At 57.3% G+C, this 15,602-nt stretch overlaps 1 protein-coding gene across 7 annotated transcripts in view; it reads right to left on the bottom strand.

The window, feature by feature from the left end:
* Positions 1-15,602, bottom strand: part of FBXL20 (F-box and leucine rich repeat protein 20) — a 34,254-nt gene that overhangs the window by 3,794 nt on the left and 14,858 nt on the right. For all 7 annotated transcript variants that reach the window (XR_011699676.1, XR_011699677.1, XM_071577422.1 and 4 more), the window contains exons 3-14: positions 12,692-12,746; positions 12,035-12,109; positions 10,225-10,319; positions 9,420-9,488; positions 9,009-9,104; positions 8,650-8,776; positions 8,072-8,146; positions 7,450-7,580; positions 3,799-3,859; positions 2,310-2,354; positions 1,311-1,367; positions 84-296 (exon numbers count right to left, since the gene is read on the bottom strand). Coding sequence is in view for 5 of the 7 variants with exons in the window: in XM_071577422.1 (XP_071433523.1) it covers positions 84-296; positions 1,311-1,367; positions 2,310-2,354; positions 3,799-3,859; positions 7,450-7,580; positions 8,072-8,146; positions 8,650-8,776; positions 9,009-9,104; positions 9,420-9,488; positions 10,225-10,319; positions 12,035-12,109; positions 12,692-12,746 (1,099 nt within the window). In the remaining 2 variants the exon portion in view is untranslated. The remainder of the gene's footprint in view (positions 1-83; positions 297-1,310; positions 1,368-2,309; positions 2,355-3,798; positions 3,860-7,449; positions 7,581-8,071; positions 8,147-8,649; positions 8,777-9,008; positions 9,105-9,419; positions 9,489-10,224; positions 10,320-12,034; positions 12,110-12,691; positions 12,747-15,602) is intronic.

Genomic DNA, 15,602 nt, shown 5'->3' with positions numbered 1-15,602 from the left:
AAACCAACCCAACCCCTCCACAATTCCAAGCCCCACAACCCATTACCAACATTCCCACCCCCCTGCAGCCCCGGTGCCCTCACCCTGAGTCTCTTGATGCCCGCCCGGGTGATCTGCTGGCAGTCGTAGAGCTCGATCCTCTCCAGGCTGTGGCAGCTCTTGAGGTGCTCCAGGGAGGCGTCGGTGATGAGGGGACAGTTGTCCAGCTCGATGACCTTCAGCCTGTCGTGGGCGCAGGCGCCGTTGCCCAGGTGGCGGATCCCGTCGTCCGTGATCAGCTCACAGTGGGACAGACTCTGTGCCAGCACAGGGGGGTCAGCCCTGCTCCTGCCACCCCAAACCCGCCCTGTGCCTGCCCAGGGACTCCCTGCCCAGTGCTGGGCTGGCACGGAGGGTCTGGGGACTGGGCTGTGCCCCCTCCCTGCGCTGCAGCCGCTCCGTGGGCTCGGGGAATCCAAAGGGAAAATTCCCAGCTGGATGGGAAAGATCCTTCCCTGGGAGGGTGGGCAGGCCCTGGCACAGGTGCCCAGAGAAGCTGCCCCAGCCCTGGGAGCATCCAAGGCCAGGCTGGAGTAACCTGGGACTGTGGGAGGTGTCCCTGCCCAAGAACTGGATGGGCCTCAAAGTCTCTTCCAACCCAACCCATTCCAAGATTCCATGGATGGAAAGCCAACCCTGCAGAGATGAGACCCACAGGGAGGCACAGGAATTCCATATCCACCTCTGCTATGGGAGAACCCACCTTTGGGACACCTGTGGCCTCACCCACTGTGGGAAAGGCCTTGGAACTGGGTCCAAGAACCAGCAGGAACACAACATTGTGTGATTTTTGGGGGATTCAGCTGGAAATTCCTTGAGGAGGAAGCAGGGATGGAGCAGGAGGTGGGACTGGAGAACCCCCAACTGCTCCCCCACAGCTCCCAGGACAGGTTTTCCTGTGGCACAAACAGGGACTGAGCCCAAATTCCCAGAGCCTGAGCCCAAAAGGAACCCAATTCCCAGAGCCAGCCCCATTCCAGCTCCTGCTGGCCCTGCCCACAGGGAGAAGGGCTGCAGGATCCTCTCCCACAGGGAGAAGGGCTGCAGGATCCTCTCCCACAGGGAGAAGGGCTGCAGGATCCTCTCCCACAGGCAGCTCTGCACCCACAGCCTGGGGTTCAGGCAGATCCCACCAGGAATTCTGCACCCAGGAGGGGCCCCAGGGACAGGTTCCCACAGAACCCTCCAAGCCCCAGCTGTGAGGTCAGAGGGTTTTCAAACCCCTTTTTTTCCCAGGAATACAAAGCTGGAAGTGTCCCTGGAACACCCACCAGGACCTGGAGCCGTGGACAGTGTATGGAGAGCTGGATTAGGGTACTGTCTGTGATCTGCAAGGGAAAAGGAAAAGCCCTTTCAGGTTGGGTGTTGTGAACAAGGATTGGATCTTTCCCCTCTGTGAATAAAATCCTGCAGGTTTTTCCCTAATCCATGAGTGTTCCCCACAGGAATTCAGCTCCCCATGGACACCAAGTCCTGCCCTTGCAGGCAGAGACCCCACTGGGTGGGTTTGACTTCCCTGAGGAGCTGGACTGGCTCAGGATGAGGGAAGCAAAGCAGCTCCTCTGGGGGCCTGGGAGGGTCTGAGCCTCCCTGGGGTGTTCCTGCTTTTCTTTGGGAAGAAGGAGACCCACCCAAGGGATTCTGTGCCCAAGGAGGTCCCTGGGATGGGTCTGTGCCAGGCCCAGGCTCTTTCCCTGCTCCTTTTCTGGGAGGCTTTTCCACCCCTTCCCATTTGGATGGGTGTCATTCCCTCCAGGAGCTCCTGGATTTGTCCCTGGGAACACCAGGAAGGGCAGAACTCCAGGCCAGGCTGTTCCCAGGGAGGGGCCACAACAACCCTGTCCCCTCCTTGGGCTGGAGCCCTTCCCAACCTGTCCTGGAGCTTTTCCATGGAATTCTGAGTCAACCCAGCCCTTTTCCCAGTCTGATCCCTGCCCTCTGGAATTCCTGCTGTCCCAACAACCTGCCCAAACCAGAGGAAAATCCCGTTATTTTCAGCAATACAGGGGTGGGATTTTCCCTGTTTTTCCCCTCCTGGCAGGGTCACACCTCACACATTTATTACCTGACATTAAATATTTATTTACCAGCATTTATTTCATGCTCCAGCATCCAAATGAAACCCAAACAGGGGAAAAGCCTCAAGCCCAGCAGTGCCTCCCCACATCCAGCCCATCCTCCTGCTCAGGGTCTGGGATTCAGCTCCAGCCTGGGGACAAGCAGCTGATTTCCCACCAATTTCCCAGGGCTGGAAGAGGAACATTCCCTACCTGGACACATTCCTCCAGGTCCATCTTTTCAAGCTCGTGGCAGTTCTGGGAATAAAGAGAAAACACCCAAAGTGAGTGTAAAGTTCAGACAATAAATAGAAATATAAAAGGAATAGAAATATATATTAAAAATATAAATATATAACCAAACATATAAATATAAATACAAATATATAAATACAAATATGGAAAGATAAAAAGAAAAATAAATATATAAATGAAAATTAAATATATAAATATATAAATAAAAATATATAAACATAAATATATAAATATAAATATATAAAGATAAAAATAAATAAATATAAATACATAAATAAAAATAAAAATATAAATATATAAATATAAATATATAAATATAAATTAAATATATAAATATAAATATATAAAGATAAAAAGAAAAATAAATATAAATATATAAATAAAAATAAAATATATAAATATATAAATATATGAATAAAATATATAAATATAAATATATATAAAAATAAATATAAATATATAAATAAAAATAAAATATATAAATATAAATATATAAAGATAAAAATAAAAAATAAATATAAATATATAAATAAAAATAAAAATATAAATATATAAATATATAAAAATAAAAATAAATATAAATATATAAATAAAAATAAAATATATAAATATAAATATATAAATATATAAAGATAAAAATAAAAATAAAAATAAATATATAAATAAAAATAAAAATATAAAAATATATGTAAATATAAATAAATAGATAAATATAAATATATAAATAAAATATATAAATATAAAAATATAAATATATAAATATAAATAAATATAAATACAGTTTTCTTTAAAAATTCAGGGGTTTCTCCATGAAATACCAGGAGTGGGAGGGAATTCTGTTCCCTCTTTGAGAGCAGCCCCAAGGATGGCCCAGGAAATGTCACTCATTTAAAGGGTTTAATGGTCATTAAGGGACTTAATTCAGGGTCACTTGGAGCCAACAGAGATTAATCTCAGCAGGAAAGTTTGTGACTCCCAAATATTCCATGTTTGGATGTAAATCCTCCCAGATCTGTGGGGCAGGGCCAGGCCAAGGATGAAATAAACCCAAATTTTTGGAACTTAGACCCCATAAAACCTGATTTTTTAATTAAGATTCCATAAACCCCAATTGTTATAACTTAGACCCCACAAACATTAATTTTTGCAATCCACACTCCCCAAACCCTGATTTTTTTTTAATTTAAGATTCCACAAACCCTGTTTTTTTTAACTCACATTCCCTAAACCCCAATTTTTCCAATGAGACTCCACACCCCCCAGTTTTCCCACCCCACATTCCCTAATCCCTGTTTTCTGCAATTCCACAACCCCTGAGGTCCCACAAACCCAGATTTTCCCCCCTTGGCTCCCACCCTCACACTCAGCCATTTTTTCCCAAAATCCAGGGGTTTTTCCTCCTTTTCCCCCCGAGCCAGGGCAGGCTGAGGGTGGGGAGGGCACTTACCCTGGCCAGGGTGGTGAACCCCACGTCGGTGAGCTGGGAACACCGAGCCACCTCCAGGATCCTGGGGGAGAGGGGCAGAGCCATGCAGGGGCCAGAATCCCGGGAAAAGGGACTCCTGGGACCCCCAGCCTGGGCTGGAGCAGGAGCCATGGAGAGGGCCAGAATCCCGGGAAAAGGGACCCCTGGGACCCCCAGCCTGGGCTGGAGCAGGAGCCATGGAGGGGCCAGAATCCCGGGAAAAGGGACCCCTGGGACCCCCAGCCTGGGCTGGAGCAGGAGCCATGGAGGGGCCAGAATCTTGGGAAAAGGGACCCCTGGGACCCCCAGCCTGGGCTGGAGCTGGAGCCATAGAGAGGGCCAGAATCCTGGGAAAAGGGACCCCTGGGACTCCCAGCCTGGGCTGGAGCTGGAGCTGGAGGGGCTGGGATGTCCCCAGAGATTCCCGGAAAAGGACCCCTGGGACCCCCAGCCTGGGCTGGAGCTGGAGCCATGGAGGGGCCAGAATCCTGGGAAAAAGGACCCCTGGGACCCCCAGCCTGGGCTGGAGCAGGAGCAGGAGCCATGGAGAGGGCCAGAATCCCGGGAAAAAGGACCCCTGGGACCCCCAGCCTGGGCTGGAGCTGGAGCTGGAGCCATGGAGAAGGCCAGAATCCCGGGAAAAGGGACCCCTGGAGCCCCCAGCCTGGGCTGGAGCAGGAGCCATGGAGAGGGCCAGAATCCCGGGAAAAGGGACCCCTGGGACCCCCAGCCTGGGCTGGAGCAGGAGCTGGAGCCATGGAGGGGCCAGAATCCTGGGAAAAGGGACCCCTGGAACCCCCAGCCTCGGCTGGAGCAGGAGCTGGAGCCATGGAGGGGCCAGAATCCTGGGAAAAGGGACCCCTGGAACCCCCAGCCTGGGCTGGAGCTGGAGCCATGGAGAGGGCCAGAATCCCGGGAAAAGGGACCCCTGGAGCCCCCAGCCTGGGCTGGAGCTGGAGCCATGGAGAGGGCCAGAATCCCGGGAAAAGGGACCCCTGGGACCCCCAGCCTGGGCTGGAGCAGGAGCCATGGAGGGGCCAGAATCCCGGGAAAAGGGACCCCTGGGACCCCCAGCCTGGGCTGGAGCAGGAGCTGGAGCCATGGAGAGGGCCAGAATCCTGGGAAAAAGGACCCCTGGGACCCCCAGCCTGGGCTGGAGCTGGAGCAGGAGGGGGGAATGTTCCCAGAGAGGCAGAGCCATGGAGGGGCCAGAATCCCGGGAAAAGGGACCCCTGGAGCCCCCAGCCTGGGCTGGAGCTGGAGCTGGAGCCATGGAGAAGGCCAGAATCCCGGGAAAAGGGACCCCTGGAGCCCCCAGCCTGGGCTGGAGCTGGAGCAGGAGGGGCTGGATGTTCCCAGAGAATCCCAGGAAAAGGGACCCTTGGAGCCCCCCAGCCTGGGCTGGAGCTGGAGCCATGGAGGGCCCAGAATTCCAGGAAAAGGGACCCCTGGGACCCCCGCCCTGGGGTGGAGCTGGAGGGGTGAATGTCCCCAGAAAGGCAGAGCCATGGAGGGGCCAGAATCCTGGGAAAAGGGACCCCTGGGACTCTCAGCCTGGGCTGGAGCAGGAGCTGGAGCCATGGAGAGGGCCAGAATCCTGGGAAAAGGGACCCCTGGGACCCCCAGCCTGGGCTGGAGCTGGAGCTGGAGGGGCTGGGATGTCCCCAGAGATTCCCGGAAAAGGACCCCTGGGACCCCCAGCCTGGGCTGGAGCTGGAGCCATGGAGGGGCCAGAATCCTGGGAAAAAGGACCCCTGGGACCCCCAGCCTGGGCTGGAGCAGGAGCAGGAGCCATGGAGAGGGCCAGAATCCCGGGAAAAAGGACCCCTGGGACCCCCAGCCTGGGCTGGAGCTGGAGCTGGAGCCATGGAGAAGGCCAGAATCCCGGGAAAAGGGACCCCTGGAGCCCCCAGCCTGGGCTGGAGCAGGAGCCATGGAGAGGGCCAGAATCCCGGGAAAAGGGACCCCTGGGACCCCCAGCCTGGGCTGGAGCAGGAGCTGGAGCCATGGAGGGGCCAGAATCCTGGGAAAAGGGACCCCTGGAACCCCCAGCCTCGGCTGGAGCAGGAGCTGGAGCCATGGAGGGGCCAGAATCCTGGGAAAAGGGACCCCTGGAACCCCCAGCCTGGGCTGGAGCTGGAGCCATGGAGAGGGCCAGAATCCCGGGAAAAGGGACCCCTGGAGCCCCCAGCCTGGGCTGGAGCTGGAGCCATGGAGAGGGCCAGAATCCCGGGAAAAGGGACCCCTGGGACCCCCAGCCTGGGCTGGAGCAGGAGCCATGGAGGGGCCAGAATCCCGGGAAAAGGGACCCCTGGGACCCCCAGCCTGGGCTGGAGCAGGAGCTGGAGCCATGGAGAGGGCCAGAATCCTGGGAAAAAGGACCCCTGGGACCCCCAGCCTGGGCTGGAGCTGGAGCAGGAGGGGGGAATGTTCCCAGAGAGGCAGAGCCATGGAGGGGCCAGAATCCCGGGAAAAGGGACCCCTGGAGCCCCCAGCCTGGGCTGGAGCTGGAGCTGGAGCCATGGAGAAGGCCAGAATCCCGGGAAAAGGGACCCCTGGAGCCCCCAGCCTGGGCTGGAGCTGGAGCAGGAGGGGCTGGATGTTCCCAGAGAATCCCAGGAAAAGGGACCCTTGGAGCCCCCCAGCCTGGGCTGGAGCTGGAGCCATGGAGGGCCCAGAATTCCAGGAAAAGGGACCCCTGGGACCCCCGCCCTGGGGTGGAGCTGGAGGGGTGAATGTCCCCAGAAAGGCAGAGCCATGGAGGGGCCAGAATCCTGGGAAAAGGGACCCCTGGGACTCTCAGCCTGGGCTGGAGCAGGAGCTGGAGCCATGGAGAGGGCCAGAATCCTGGGAAAAGGGACCCCTGGGACCCCCAGCCTGGGCTGGAGCTGGAGCAGGAGGGGGGAATGTCCCCAGAGAGGCAGAGCCATGGAGGGCCCAGAATCCTGGGAAAGGGACCCCTGGGACCCCCAGCCTGGGCTGGAGCTGGAGCCATGGAGGGCCCAGAATTCCAGGAAAAGGGACCCCCACCCTGGGGTGGAGCTGGAGGGGTGAATGTCCCCAGAGAGGCAGAGCCATGGAGGGCCCAGAATCCTGGGAAAGGGACCCCTGGGACCCCCAGCCTCGGCTGGAGCTGGAGCCATGGAGGGGGCCCAGAATCCCAGGAAAAGGGACCCCTGGAGCCCCCAGCCTGGGCTGGAGCTGGAGCAGGAGGGGTTGGGATGTCCCCACGACCCCCTGGGCGGCTGCTCTGGACCCCTCATGGGAAGAGGCTCTTCCTTGTGTGAGGAGCAGCTTCCTGAGGGTTATTTTATGGCCTCCCCTCCTTGTCCTGGCACTGGGAAGAGCCTGGCATGGCTTTCCAGGGGGTTTGCTCAGTGGGTGGCACAGCAGGAGCCCTTTTGCTCCAGTTTTGCTCCAGTTTTGCTCCAGTTTTACTCATGCGAGTTTAAAAACCCGGGTCAGCTCCACTCACCCCATAAAAACCCCCTGGAAGACCCTCAGGGATAAACCACCCTGGGAACTCTCAGGGCTCAGACCCCCTCCCAGTGCTGTGCTGAGGCTCCGGTGCGTCCCCAGGAGCCCCCACTCCACAGGCAGGGGTGGATGGATGGGCATTCCCGGGATACCCACCGGAGGCGCGGGCAGTTCTGCCCCAGGGCAGTCAGGATGGCGTCGGAGATGTTGGAGCAGCCCGAGGCACAGAGGGACTGCAGCTTGTGGCAGCCCCTGCAGATGGTGATCAGCCCTTCATCCGTCACTTGCTGTGGGCAGAGAGAGCTGCTGGATCCCCTGGCATTCCCTCAGCATTCCCTGCCCAGCCATTCCCTGCCCAGCCATTCCCTGCCCAGCCATTCCCTGCCCAGCCATTCCCTGCCCATCCCATTCCCTGCCCATCCCATTCCCTGCCCATTCCATTCCCTGCCCAGCCATTCCCTGCCCAGCCATTCCCTGCCCATCCCATTCCCTGCCCATCCCATTCCCTGCCCATCCCATTCCCAGCCCATCCCATTCCCTGCCCATCCCATTCCCTGCCCATCCCATTCCCTGCCCATCCCTTTCCCAGCCCATCCCATTCCCTGCCCCTCCATTCCCTGCCCATCCCATTCCCTGCCTCTCCATTCCCAGCCCATCCCAATCCCTGCCCATCCCATTCCCTGCCCATCCCATTCCCAGCCCATCCCATTCCCTGCCCATCCCATTCCCAGCCCATCCCATTCCCAGCCCCTCTGGGAACTGGGGAAGCTTCACTTACTAAGCAGGTTTGAAGGTTCAGCGTCACCAGCTCAGGGCAATGGGCACCGATGTACTTGAGGGCCTCGTCCTCGAGCTGGGGGGAAACAGAGACTGACACAGCCTGGGGGGCAACACAGGGCTCTGGAGGGCAACACAGGGCTCTGGAGGGCAACACAGGGCTCTGGGGGCAACACAGGGCTCTGGGGGGCAACAAAGGGCTCTGGGGGGCAACAAAGGGCTCTGGGGGGCAACAAAGGGCTCTGGGGGGCAACACAGGGCTCTGGGGGGCAACACAGGGCTCTGGGGGCAACACAGGGCTCTGGGGGGCAACACAGGGCTCTGGGGGGCAACACAGGGCCAGAGCCAGGATCCCGTTCCAGAGCCAGGATCCCGTTCCAGAGCCAGGATCCCGTTCCAGAGCCAGGATCCCGTTCCAGAGCCAGGATCCCATCCCAGAGCCAGGATCCCATCCCAGAGCCAGGACCCCATCCCAGAGCCAGGATCCCATCCCACATCCAGGATCCCATCCCAGAGCCAGGATCCCATCCCAGAGCCAGGACCCCATCCCACATCCAGGATCCCACCCCAGAGCCATACCTGGGTGCAGCCCTTGAGGGACAGGGCCCTGAGCCCCCCACAGCCCCTGACCAGGGCCTGGATCCCGTCCTTGGTCACTTGGTCGCACCAGGAGATGATGAGCTGTTCCAGCAGCGGGCACCCCTCGCTGGGGAGATGGAAAAACACGGGAATGCTGGTTGGGTTGGGAACAAATCCTGCTTTGCTCTCTGAAATCCCCATTCCTGGAAGCCCCCTGAGCACAAACAGCCCCACCCCTGCCCAAGCTCAGCTCCAAGGGGACGTTCCCCAGGCTGGCCTGACTGGGGGGGCTCGGAGAGCCCTTTTCCAGGCTTGGATTCCATGGTTCTGCTGGAGAACCCCGAGCTGTTGGCTCCTACCTCAGTGCTTTCAGGGACAGGTTGGTTATGGAGGTGCAGGAGGCCAAGTCCAGCTGCCTGAGTTTGGAGCAGAACTTGCTGAGGTTCGTGCAGGTGCTGCAAGAGAGACACGGAGACACTCCTGGATGGATCCAGCCCAGGGCACCACATCCCATGGGATGGGCAGGCTGGGGTGGGAGGGACGTGGGACACTGGAATGCTCCTCCCAGGGCAGCTCTGGGAAGGGCTGGATGGCACTGGGAGCACCTGGGACACTGGGAGGGGTCCCTGCCCATGGCAGGGGGGCACTGGGGGGGCTCTGAGGGGGACTGGGGGGGCTCTGAGGTCCTTCCAGCCCAGGCATTCTGTGATTCCAGGAGTCCCCACACTTCCAGGCCTGGCATTCCCAGGGCCAGGGAGAGCCTCACTCACGTGTCTGTGATCTTGGTGCACCCATTGAGGTTCAGCACTTCGATGTTCCTGCAGTTCTGGGCAAAGGTCCTTGGGAAAGGGAGGGAAAACACTGGTCAGGCAAGGAATTCCAGGGGATACAGCTGGGGGGGGACACAGCAGGGGGCTGTGGGATGGGCTCCCCCAGTCCCAGGGTGAGGAGCCCCCCAATCCCAGGGTGAGGAAACGCCCCAGTCCCAGTCCCAGGGTGAGGAGCCCCCCAGTCCCAGGGTGAGGATCCCCCCAATCCCAGGGTGAGGATCCCCCCAGTCCCAGAGTGAGGATCCCCCCAATTCTGGGGTGAGGACCCCCCCAATCCCAGGGTGAGGACCCCCCCCCAATCCCAGGGTGAGGACCCCCCTAGTTCCAGGGTGAGGATCCCCCCATTCCCAGGGTGAGGATCCCCCCAATCCCAGGGTGAGGAATCCCCGCAATCCCAGTCCCAGGGTGAGGAATCTCCCCAATCCCAGGGTGAGGATCCCCCCATCCCAGGGTGAGGACCCCCCCCATCCCAGGGTGAGGACCCCCCCAATCCCAGGGTGAGGATCCCCCCAGTCCCAGGGTGAGGATCCCCCCATCCCAGGGTGAGGACCCCCCCAATCCCAGGGTGAGGACCCCCCCAGTCCCAGGGTGAGGATCCCCCCATCCCACGGTGAGGATCCCCCAGTGCCAGTCCCAGGGTGAGGGATCCCCCCATCCCAGGGTGAGGATCCCCCAGTGCCAGTCCCAGGATCCAGGGCTCCCCTCCCAGCCCATTCCCAGGGGGAAGCAGCAGCAGCAGCCCCACCTTAAGGCGTTGTCCCCCACTCCCAGGCAGCCCCTCAGGCTCAGCTTCCGCAGGAATCCCCCACATCTCTTGGAAATGTTCTCCACCACTCGGCCCTGGGGGACACAGGGAGGGCTCTGTGAGACCCCAAAGGCACCTCAGCAGCCCCCCAAAAAACAGCTGAGTCCAACACTGGGCAGATCAACAACAGGTTTAGGGTGCCAAGGAAACAGAAATGCCATGGGGAGGATCTCAGGGAGGGAAATTATTCAGCTTGTGAAGAGGGAGACACAAGGAGCAGTTCCCTAAAGCCAATCAGGCAGGAATTCCGAGGGGTCTCCTCTGGTCTGGAGCTCCTGGACATGACCAAGGACCCCCCAAGGAAGATGAGGGGACCTGCACCCTGGGCACTCAGAATTCCAGAAATGGATAAACCCAAATTTCCATCCAGGAGCAAAACCAGCCCAGGAGTTTGAGGCTCACAGGAAAAGGGATTCAAACACTTGTGCTCAGGAGACCCAGGAAAAAAAGGCTTTTTTATTCCAAATCTGTAGCCAATGGAAGCCCCCAAATTTTCACTCATCTTTATGCCCCTGCCTGTAACAAATCAGGGTGATGCATTCCCTGTTTCCCTCCTCCAAACTCTCCCTCTCTCCCTCCTCCAAACTCTCCCTCTCTCCCTCCCTCCAAACTCTCCCTCTCTCCCTCCTCCAAACTCTCCCTCCAAACTCTCCCTCTCTCCCTCCCTCCAAACTCTCCCTCTCTCCCTCCTCCAAACTCTCCCTCCAAACTCTCCCTCTCTCCCTCCTCCAAACTCTCCCTCCAAACTCTCCCTCTCTCCCTCCAAACTCTCCCTCTCTCCCTCCTTCCAAACTCTCCCTCTCTCCCTCCTCCAAACTCTCCCTCCAAACTCTCCCTCTCTCCCTCCTCCAAACTCTCCCTCCAAACTCTCCCTCTCTCCCTCCCTCCAAACTCTCCCTCTCTCCCTCCTCCAAACTCTCCCTCCAAACTCTCCCTCTCTCCCTCCTCCAAACTCTCCCTCCAAACTCTCCCTCTCTCCCTCCAAACTCTCCCTCTCTCCCTCCTTCCAAACTCTCCCTCTCTCCCTCCTCCAAACTCTCCCTCCAAACTCTCCCTCTCTCCCTCCTTCCAAACTCTCCCTCCTCACACCTGTTTTAAACCAGACAAAACATTCTGACCCAAGACTGAAGGGCCTGAGTTTTTTCAGGACTTTCTTTTAAACAGGATAAAACATTCTGATAAAAGACTCCAGGGTTGGTCTTTTATTCCCTCATCTCTTTTCCTGCTCAGAGCCCACACTGAACCACCAGGCAGCTCCAGAGCTGCACCTTTGAGGGACAATTTTGACCTCCTGCCCCCACATCCCCTTCACTTAAATTCCATTTTTTTATATTAAAGACAGGCAGGGCAGGACAGAAACGCTGCAGGCCGTGCCTGACCAGCCCTCGTGGTCTCATCAGTGCTGGGTTAACCTGCAGTGGGAGGAGGAACAGCCCCAGTTCTGCTCCACACAGGCACCAGTTTGCCCTAAAAACAAACCTTTTCTACTGATTCATGTTTTCAGAACAGGCAAAACCATTTTCCTCCCACCACCCCCTCCACGTGTTGACACAGACACGAAACTCTGCCCGTTTCCAAAAGCTGAATGGATTGACAAGACCTGAAAGACTCCCTGAAGCTGAAGGACTGAAATTAATGATTTCTGTCTGCAGGGAAGGCAAGAGGGTTACTCTGGGAGGAGGAAATCTATTCTAGGCTGTAATTACAGTTTAACAAGGGAAAAAGGGGTTTGTGTGTCACTGAATGTTACCTCAATATCCCTCTGGAAATTAAACAGGTCAATTCGCTGCCAGTTACTGCCATCCAGGGCCAGAACATTCCATGCCTTTATGGGGGGAAAAATGGAAATGTGTGGTTAATATGGGAAAAAAAAAGGTCAGTGGGGACCTAGTCCCAGCCTGCTCCTTGGGGGAACAACATTCCCAGTGTTCCAGGTGGAAAAGCAGCAGGGAATTCCAACAGGAGAGCTGGGCAGGTACCAGAAGCACAACCCAGAATTCCAAGCCCCCCAAGCAGGGAATTGGTGCCCCCAGGGCAGGAGGAGGGTGGGAATTGTCACATTACACAACCCAAACAAAGAGCCAGAGCTGGGAACATCCTGCAGCTCCCAGTTTGGGGGTTCCAGCACTGGGGGGTCCCTGGACAAACCCAGGCTGAGGAGAGAGGTCTGGGCAAAGAGTCAAACCCCTCCCCTTCCCACCTGGGACACTGGAAAATGCTATTCCAGCCTGGAATCCCCTGCCCTGGTGCCAGGGGAGTTTTCCAGGATTAACAAGGGCCACCAAATGAGAGCTGAGTGGCACAACCTGGTACAACCCCCTGGGAGACTGGGAAGGGCAGGAGGGAGAGGACTGTCCCCCAGATCCAATCCCCTGCTAAACCCACCAGGAAAGAGGAAGGTTCTTACCCTGGAAACTTGAGCACAACGACACAGAGTGACCACATCCAGGAAGGAGAAAATTCTGGAACAGAAATCAGGGATACCTCAGTGGGTATTGACAGTTCCCACAAAGGGAGTGTGGAAAACAAAGGGCAAAAAGAAAAGCACTGGGGCAGCAGAATGGTTTGGCTGGGCTGTCAAAAGAACTGCAGAGGTGGCAGTTCCCAAAGGAGAGCAAAACACGGCTCTGGAGCCGCTGGGAAATGGGGAGCTCACACCCTGGAGCACCCCCTGAGAGCAAACACGGGGACCCTGGAGCCCCCCCTGAGAGCAAACTCGGGGACCCTGGAGCCTGGAGCACCCCCTGAGAGCAAACTCGGGGACCCTGGACCCTGGAGCACCCCCTGAGAGCAAACTCGGGGACCCTGGACTCTGGAGCACCCCCTGAGAGCAAACTCGGGGACCCTGGAGCCCCCCCTGAGAGCAAACTCGGGGACCCTGGACCCTGGAGCACCCCCTGAGAGCAAACTCGGGGACCCTGGAGCCTGGAGCACCCCCTGAGAGCAAACTCGGGGACCCTGGACCCCAAGTGCCCCTCCCGGGCTGTGCAGCCCCAGCCAGGGATGTTGGGATGTTTGGCTGACTCCAGGTGTGAGCCTTGGATAAATCCCTCCCTCCTCCCTCCCCACACAGCTCCAGGATTCCCCCTGGGCCCTCTCCCACTGGGATCACCCTCAGCCCCCTCCAGGCTGCAGAGCTGAGCCCTGGGAAGCTGCAGAGCTGAGCCCTGGGAGGCTCCAGAGCCTCTCCCAGTGCCTGCTGAGCTGCCCCTGCCCTGCCCAAGCTGGGAGTGGTGGCTGAGCAGGATGGGGCTGCCCAGGAGGCTCCTCCCAGCACTGCTGACCCTGCTGAGGATTTCATGGTGCCCCAACAGCTCCCCAGGGCCTGGGCAGAGCAGCAGGAGCACAGGGAAGGCCCTGCAGGCACAGGGGATTCCACTGCAGCCCCCAGCATGGGCGGCTTCTCCTCCTCCTCCTCCTCCTCCTCCTCCTCCTCCAAGGAGTGCTGGGGGACATTAAAAAGCCCCACAAATCAGCAGCATGAAGTTCATCAGCACCACTTGGATGGTTTTTCCCAATTCTGCCTTAACAGACCCAAAGACACTGAGCTGGGATATTTGGATATTTATTTTTCCATCCACGTTGGGTTCCTGTTCTGCTCCCAGTGCTTTTACATCAGCCTTTGTACCCTTCAGAGCTGACAGTGAGAAAATAATCCACAAATTAACTTTATCATGAAAGAGTGATCATGGATGGAGGGAGGCTGAGCCTTCCCAAGCAGGAATTAAGGCTGGAATTGCAGCAGATTAAACTGTTCCACTGCAAAGGGACTCCCCAGGGGCAGGACAGTTTGGGTGAGACACACCCAGGCAGAGAATTCCCAGGTTTCACCCTCCTAATCCCCCCCAGGCCTCCTCACTTTCCCCCTGGCACTGAGGGATCAGGGTCATGCCCTGCTGCAATCCCTGGGTGCTGCAGCCCCGAGGTGAGCCAGCTTAGACCTTCAGCCTGCTAAAATTATCCAGCCCAGCTCCTGCAGGGCAGGGGCAGAGACAGACACTGCCCTGCTCCCACCTCGGGGCTGCCCCACAGCTCCAGCCCCACAGGGAGGGGCAGGAATGGGGCAGGGCTGGGAAGGGGCAGCACCTGGAGCAGGGACTCAAAGCTGCTCAGGCCAGGAGAGGGCTGCAAACTGCCTGAGCTGCCCAGGAACCAGGCAGGAAAAACCCAATTCCCACTGTCCAAAATCCAGTCAGGAAAACCGAATTCCCACTGCCCAAAATCCAGCCAGGAAAACCCAATTCTCACTGCCCAAAAAACAGCCAGGAAAACCCAATTCCCACTGCCCAAAATCCAGCCAGGAAAACCCAATTCTCACTGCCCAAAAAACAGCCAGGAAAAGCCCAATTCCCTCTGCCTGAGCTGCCCAGGAACCAGGGAGGAAAAACCCAATTCCCTCTGTCCAAAATCCAGCCAGGAAAAGCCCAATTCCCTCTGCCTGAGCTGCCCAGGAACCAGCCAGGAAAAGCCCAATTCCCACTGCCCAAAAACCAGGCAGGAAAAGCCCAGTTCCCACTCCTGGTCCCTGCCCCAGCCAAGGGGGCTGTGGAACAGCCCCACAACATTCCAGGAGCAGGAGTTTCTCCAGGAGACCTGCAGAGACCATGGAAAATCCAGGCTGGGGGTTTGGCTCCCAGACTGCACAGAATGAGGCACCTTCACAACAACAGGAATGGCAGCACAGGGAAGAGGGGTGGGATGTCCCTCTGGGGACACAAGCAGGGCCCAGGATGGACCCACCCTTGGGTCAGCAGGGCAGACACTGCCCAGGGAGGAGCTGGAGCAGCCAAGGAATGAGGGCAGTGGAGGCCACGCTGCTTTTTGGAGCTTTGGCTGCTTTCTGTGTGTGTGAAGGGACATTCCCCTCCAGGTGTCCCCTCCTGGGGACAAAACTGCAGCAGGAACAGCAGGGCCAGGACAGGGATCTGGGACTTCCTGCTGAGGCTGTGGCTGCCCCTGGATCCCTGGGAGTGCCCCAGGCCAGGCTGGACAGGGCTTGGAGCACCCTGGACAGTGGGAAGTGTCCCTGCCCATGGCAGGGGTGGCACTGGGTGGGCTCTGAGGTGCTTCCAACCCCAACCATTCCATGATTGCACAAACAGTGCCAGACAATTGGAGAAGGGGTTCTGTGGTCAGAAGGAGGGAAGGGCCTGCACTACCCAGGGAATTCTGCCAGGACAGGCCCCAGAGTGGCCAAGCCCTCCCAGTCCTGCCCTCTGGAAAGGTTTGTGCCTCAGTGGCACAGCCAAGCCCAGGGTGGGTGGAACAGGGCAGAGCCCAGGAGTTGATAAACCTTTAAAGTCCATAAGTGGTGGGTT

This window comes from Pithys albifrons, chromosome 25 (assembly GCF_047495875.1).
Source record: "Pithys albifrons albifrons isolate INPA30051 chromosome 25, PitAlb_v1, whole genome shotgun sequence".
NCBI lineage: Eukaryota > Metazoa > Chordata > Aves > Passeriformes > Thamnophilidae > Pithys > Pithys albifrons.
Note: the sequence above shows the minus strand (reverse complement) of the source record. Positions and strands in the feature narration are given on the sequence as shown.